Raw genomic sequence first — 7,500 nt, forward strand, 5'->3', positions numbered from 1 at the left:
TCGGCTGAATGGCTGGATAAAAAAAAGAATAAAAGAGATTGTACAGCTGCTGAAAACATTTGACTCAATGAAGCTTACAAGCATGCAGTCAAGAAAAAGAGAAAGATTAAATCTGAAACAAGAATCAAAACTACTTGACTCTGTAATGAAACCACCGTCAATCCTGAGCTCCCAGAACTTAGATACAATCAGCCACAGTCAATAGAGAGGAAAGCCGTCGTATTGCTCAATTGTTAAAAGGCTCATAAAGATTTTCAGTAATTAATCCAAGCAAACTAACAAACAGGAACAAGAAAGCGTTGAAACTATTCTTTTGCCAACTTAAAAAAACATGTAAGACATTTAGGAACCTATCACTCAATCAATAAGGCAGCGCCTGTAATCAGAAAAAAGTTGGCTTGACATCAAAAACAGAATTTTTTTTGTTAGGGAGGTAGTGTGAACAGCTGAAATACATTCTGAAGCAAGAGGTAGCTCTAACCATGCACAGGGGTGGCAATTTTTTTTAACAGAAAGCATGATACATGCACTTGGACAATTGTTTTTTTTTTTGAACGGATGCCTCAGCCATGCGCACGGTTGGAACTTTGAGCCGTGCACACAACTTCTAACACCGAGCACATGGCTTTTGCCCGGTTATGAATGTCGTCAGGCTTTGAACGACTAATCGTAAGGAATGTTTTTGCCCAAGAGGTCACAATAATTGAGAGAGAGCCCTGGTGCTGTCTGGTCCACTTTTTGTGAACGACTTGAGTGTAAGTCAAAGGCTATCTTTTGGGCCTGGTTTTTAGTTCATAAAAGGTTGACTTGTACGTGGGTAAATATGGTATCTGTGCAACCAAGCAGCCAACCAAGACATGAAAGTAGGTCACAATTTTTGTAAGTAACTTCAAACTCTTGACAACCCTGCAAACAACAACAACAAAAAAAACAACAAACATCTTTATTTATACCATACAATGACAACAGAGAGAGGAAAAAAAGGACAATACATATGCAAGGTATAAAGCCACCTAGAAAATAACTAAAGAGCTAATCTCAATACTACTCCGGCTAAGATGGGACAGCTGCAAAAGACCCAGCGCCAACGAAGGAGGGTTTCATTATTCACTATGCTCCACCACAATGTGAACCAAATATTTCATGTCTCAATAGTGGCAAAACACACAAGAAGTACTTGAAAACAATTGCAAAACTTGCTTGCCTACTTACCAGTCGAAAGGTTACAAACATGTAGTTTTTCATGACTTCAAATTCCTCCAGCTCAAATTCCTTAAATAGTGCGTTCGAGAGGATACCATCACGGAACGCATTAACAGTAGTTCTGTTGTGTTCTCTTGTAGCTGTGAAACAAATGGACAACTTACATTCATAGCATTGAGTAATGTTCACTCGAGTTTACAAGATGAGAGTTATTGGGAATTGATGACAAAAGGGAAAGAAATCTAATTGCAGTGATTTATGTTGACTGGTGCATAATATACACCATATGAAGGAACTGCCAGTAAAATGCAAAATAAAAAATAATATTATATTAAATAATGTGTCTCACACAACTCTGGAAGCGATTGTCAAGCAGGCTGCCACAAAATGCGTAAGTACCAAAGACAAAAACAGGCGAGAAACAACTTTAACCCATTCACCACTAAACCAGCCTAAACCGGCCATACCTGGTATTTTACTCTGTCTAACACCAGACGATTTTACTCGTCAATGGGGAACCCCCAGGAGTCAATGGGTTAAAAGCATTACAGTAATTTGATCTCTGAAATTTCAACAAAGGCCTGAGTAAAGCATTACAGTAATCTAAGTTGCTTTTGATAAATGCGTCTAGCAGGGTGAGTACAGGGTAAGTTCATGTTTGTTTTTGTTTTTTGTTTTTGTTTTTGTTTTTGTTTTTTGTTTTTTTTTTTTTTTGGGGGGGGGGGGGGTTGTACAGGATGACTATGTTCCACTTCTTTTGCTCCTCAGCCAGTGGAAAATACATTGCACAAAATTTTGCATGCTGTAGAATGCACCCAATTAAGTTTAGTATACACAACTGTTTTGATTAGTTACTTCAAGGGGAAACATCGCACTTAACCTGCGATCAGGCCCATTTTTAGCTTCGCCCATATGTTCTCTTATGTCGTCGCTCGCTAAAATTGGGCCTGACCAAAAGTCTCTCAAGAATTCCGGACGGTCGGCCAAATTTTGGCCGACTAAACTCGTGATCTGATTGGCTGTTGAAACGCCGGAAGTGAAAATGCCATCGTGATTGCACGGAGCTCTCGCGAAGTCCTCGAGACTAATCCGCCATAAGTGTACGAAATAATTTGCTCCTTTTTTTCTTACAATGCCGTGGACGGTACAACTTGATTTTATTTGTATAAATGGAGATATGCCATCTGAAAAATCTCATAACTTGTCCAGAATCGGGTTTGAATCTCTACTAATCTCTGGAACGAGTGAAATTAGCGATTCCGTCGTCGAGCTCTGTGGCCATGGGGTTGAAAGTACTTTGGCACAAACTTCCCTGATGTTTAGAAAGCTAAATAGGTGGTTCCTTCAAATGGCAATGAAAGCCGATGCATATTGGTTTCCTGGATGAGACAAGGGACATATATATCAACAGGAGGAGATGCTGATAAAATCGCAAGTTACACGAATGCATGTTTTGAATATCTGTGTAGCCCGTATCAAATATCAAACGGCTTTATTTATTTACTGTACATGACACGGTTTGTTTGCACACTTCATAATATTTCCAGTTGATTTAACTTAAAACTCGCACTCCAGAAACTAAAATGGCATGTTTCCAGAGACATCAATTGTACAACAATAAAAGAAACTTTGCGAGTCCATCTTACTGTTCGTACTCCATCAAAAGATTAACAGCCAAACTTATCATGATTTTACTGCGCGCAATTCTAGAAATACACTGCAACTGAAGATATTACCCGAAAAAATCACGAAAGAAACCTTCATGGGCAAACACGTTAAAGGAATAATGTATTTCTTATTTTTTTCTTTAAAAATCTATCGCCAAACCGTCCAACGACAAAATGCTAGGTTATCTCAATTACAAATTAAGATGTCAAGCTTAAAAGATTGCATATTCAGTGAAGTTCGGAGGGAGAATTACACCGGCCTTTGCCGCAATATAGTCGTCGAAAACATTCCCCATGCTTTAAAAGTGTTTTTCTCAAATTAAAGCCCACGGTAACTTTCGAATTCGTTCATAATATTTCTCCCACGGTAATTAACTCTGGTCAAAACAAAATAAGGTGAATCTGCCGTCCACGCGTGTATTGGTGTAATGGAAGTAAATTTGATTGGCCAATGAAGGACATGTCAATCAATCAAAAAAAGTGGGCGGAAGGAATTTCGAAGAGGAATTTGGTCAGGCTCTATTTTTCGTTTCCCCAACTCCACATTACGTACCACGCGAAACTAAAATAGAGCCTGATCGCAGGTTACATCGCACTATTTCAGTCAACTTCAAAACACTAAAACATGTCTTTGCATCAATCAAGACCAAAAAATAATGGTGTAGTTTTGTGGCCAATAACAATTAAAGTGCAATAAAGCTATTCTTTGTTATTTGCATCCATGGATGCTGAGGATGGATTTGGATTGAAACTTGAAAAAACTGACCAGGTTTTTTCAAGTTTGGAGATGGTGTCCACAGAAAGTTGTCAAAAACTGAATATGACTAACTCTTTGTGCAATAAATGTATTTCATACAAAAATGTATCTTGTCAGTGGGCTGTCAGGAATGTTGCATGTGTGAGCTTACGTCCTAATTTAGATTTTTTCTCAGCTTTGACCTAAAAACAGCAAATTTAGCCAAAACTAACTCGAAACTAACGGGGTATTTACATGGGACCGGGACGAACTCAGACTGGTATGAACTTACACCAGTATGAAATTTTTGAAGCCATTTCCGTGAAACCGGGACAAGATGCTTGGTACCTGGTTTCAGGATGAAATGATATGTTTTGTCTAATCAATATATGGCTTACCCACAAGCACAAAGGCTTAAAATTTCTGGACCCCGTCTGAGATTTGTTATCATTTACCAGAGACAGATACAAACTCCGGTTTCAGACTGGTCTAGAGTTCATTTTCAGGGCGGTCTCATGTAAACACAAAAAGTAATGTATGGAGGATGATACGAACTCATGCCAGACTGAGTTTACCCCAGTAAACACCCCCCTAATACTGTATTCACCTGCCATGCTTGTAAAGTTAAGGATAAATGGAACCGTCTCCCATGACTGTTTAAGCAATTTATTTTTTTACTTTTAGAACATATGAAATTTCAAACATATCAACTGCAGATTGGACATGAAATTTATCCGTCTGATAGCCTGCTGGTATACAGTACCGAAAACAATAGTTAAAGCGAAAGTGAAAGGTAGTCACCTCCCTACTTCAGGCCTCGCTACATACCTATCACTAGTCATTATCACTTCAGTGAATAATATTATTTTTATAATTATAATAATAATAATAAGGCTGCCAACACTGTTAAATAGTGCTCAATACACATAAGTGTAGAGCTAAATCGTAGAAAGGTGAGGCTAATGAAACCAACACATGATTCACTGTTACTCCGAGTTTCGTGCTTACACACTCATCACTGTCTGATGAGTGCGTAAGCACGAAACTCGGAGTAACAGTGAATCATGTGTTGGTTTCATTAGCCTCACCTTTCTATTTTTATAATTATTAATTAAAGAGATTTTAAAAAGTACACAAGACAATGTCTTACCGCGGTCTGCACTAAACGTTTCAACAAATATTGTGGCGTTGTCATGAACATCCTCCACCCCCCTGAAAAATAACAGCAAAAAGGCATCACCAAAAAACATGACCTTGACGTCTTTATGGTGTTCTGGTGAGAACTACTGGGAGCGCCAGCATGGTGACTGAGACTTCTAAGTTCGCCATATTTTATTATCATCTTATCAAATAGTTAAATATTTGCTATTTAATGGTTCCCAAATTATTTCTAATGGGGCCTTGGACAGTTATAGCAAAACTGTTATCTCAAAGGAACGAGTTATTCCAAGCAAGTTGCTCGTTTTGCTTTTCTTCGTCCCTAGCTTCCACTACAAGATGTACTCAAGTCAGCCGAGGTTCAGGACATGCTCTTCAAAATGGCTTAGGCACGGTTTTCTGCTTCTACAGAGAACAGAATTGGATTTTCCTAGGGATTTGGCCATTTGTAATGGATGTGGAATCTAACCCAGGAGATTTGACTCCCCATTCTGAAGAACGACTAGGGAGAAACCAAAACTGCATAATTTCATCTGCAGGCAGTTATGCACATCAAAACGCAGAGCCGATTGTTTATTCTTCCCAATATCTACTCTCCTTGAAGTCATGTGCATCACTACTGCCCCAGGATGTCAAGAACTGCCTTTCTGACTTGGGAATAGCATGGCGAGAGACGAGGGGTTCTAGCTGGAAGACAAAGTAAAGAGCGGCATTATAATCTTTGCCAGATACCTTCTAGAATTACTTTACGCTCCATTGAAAATGACAACAAAAGACCTACTCACAGGACCGTCCTTGAGGCCTCATAGCCTACCTAGATCGATCTCGTCAATAATCCTTTGCGTCGTTTACCATTTAACAGCTAACGGACAACCCAAGAACATTGTTTTGTCCAACTAAGGGACATGAGGCAACAGATAGCGGGAACTGTGGAGCTAGAATGTTCTTTGCTCAAAGGGTTTCGACATGGTTGATCATTCCATTCTTCTGAGGGAGTTGGCGTGTTTCGATATAGTAAAAAAGTCTCTGATTACAAGCCAGAAGGCCCATCAGGCCAGGACATTGTTCTTTGTGTCCTTTTACTCAATTATGTATGTTGTTTGTGTCCTTTTACTTGATGATTTCAACATAGTATCACAAAGTGCCCCCTTGCTCTTTCTTCTTAACTTCAACATTGCTTGTGTCTCAGAATACAGACAAATTGTTTAAGTCACAATGTGTTCCCCAAATGCTGCTCCTCATTTACTTTAAGCTAAAAATAATACCAATGTTTACCTTACTGTTGCAAATAGGTAGCAAAAGCTTAGATTTCAAGGGACTCTTCGTGTTGGATGTCAAAATTGGGCAACCATCTAATGACTTGCATTTCTGGCCTCACCGTAGTTTTTCAGTTACAAGATGCACCTTTAATTTAAGTTTCAAACTTAATGGCATTTATGTTGCAAACTGAAAATCTCATCAAAATACTCGTTTGTAAGACGCATCTTGAATAAAGGAATATGGTTCAACTCATCGCTAGTTTTGCTGTCTCAAATGAAGATTGTAGTGTAAGTCAAGAGCAATGGCAAAAGGAAATTCAACTAGAATTTAGAGAAAAACCTTTAAATCATTGTGTTATTAGTACTTTCTTGAGGGTGTTTTTGTTGTACAACGCTAAGAATTGAAAGGCCATCATCATGAATGTTGCTGTGAGGGCACCATTTTGGAATCGCAGTAACAGGAAGACTGGGGCGAGCTGAACTACAAGATGGCCACGAAGGAGCTGCACGAGTTTTGTTGCAAAAAGATGCACCTTGAGTTTAGATCACGTCTGGGGCCAACAAGCAATTTCTTTGAGAAAACATGCTGCGCCTCATAAGCAAAAAACTATGGCGAGCACGTCATACAGGGGTTTCAATACCTTTGAAGCGAGTTGGCAGAAGTACTCAATTATAACAAACTTAAATTTAAGGTTGGAAAAATCTGTCTTTAATTCCTTCAATTTCAGGAAAAAAGTAGCCATCTTCTTTAACAGATGTAGCTTTTTGTCCCTTTTTGATACTTATTATTGACAGCACTGTTATCTCTGATTCTGACTTTCTTTCTGAATTATGTTCCCATTGTTCATAAAGTAAACGTGTAAACATTCCTTACTCTTTACTTCAACGACTGTTTTTTTCTCACACACAACTGGGAGCCAAGCAAGCTGACCACACAGCTTAACCTTTACTGACACGACCAAAATGTAATACACACATCATAACAGACCTTATCGAAAAACTCACGAACACTGTTTTCAAACTGGATGGAATGGGCCAATGGAATGTGATAAACATCCTAAAAAAGCTACAAAGCTGCACTCAAAAGACTCATCAGGGGAGGGTCAGAGGGGAAGGTCAGGCAACGGTGGACTCAGGGTTTTATTAAGGGCCGGGCACCAGGCAAATTGACTAGCTGTCGACATGACTTTACCCGGCTGCTTCCAACATCTCAACCAACTCTTTTTTAAAGCAAAGATTGACTTAAAAAATACGGCTTTGTTCTTTTTCTTGATCTGTCTTCTGTTGTCAAAATGTCATAATTTCATATGCTGCGTTCAATTTCATAAGCTTCATTCAACTCCAAACAAATCGCCCCATAAAGCATTGCAAACAGAATTGTGCTCCATAAGAGACTTCCTGAAGTGTCCCAATGTTAAGTGCTTTGCTATGGCATCCCAGAAAAGATCACGGTCAAGCGCCACCAGCTGAGACAAGG

General features: G+C 39.1%; 1 protein-coding gene across 1 annotated transcript in view; it reads right to left on the reverse strand.

The window, feature by feature from the left end:
- The window catches only part of LOC138045277 (uncharacterized), a 97,305-nt gene that overhangs the window by 72,560 nt on the left and 17,245 nt on the right, over positions 1–7,500 (reverse strand). Inside the window, exons 5-6 of the mRNA XM_068891715.1 lie at positions 4,757–4,818; positions 1,213–1,343 (exon numbers count right to left, since the gene is read on the reverse strand). Of these exons, the coding sequence (XP_068747816.1) occupies positions 1,213–1,343; positions 4,757–4,818 (193 nt within the window). The remainder of the gene's footprint in view (positions 1–1,212; positions 1,344–4,756; positions 4,819–7,500) is intronic.

The sequence above is a fragment of the Montipora capricornis genome, chromosome 4 (assembly GCF_036669925.1).
Source record: "Montipora capricornis isolate CH-2021 chromosome 4, ASM3666992v2, whole genome shotgun sequence".
In the NCBI taxonomy this organism is placed as follows: domain Eukaryota; kingdom Metazoa; phylum Cnidaria; class Anthozoa; order Scleractinia; family Acroporidae; genus Montipora; species Montipora capricornis.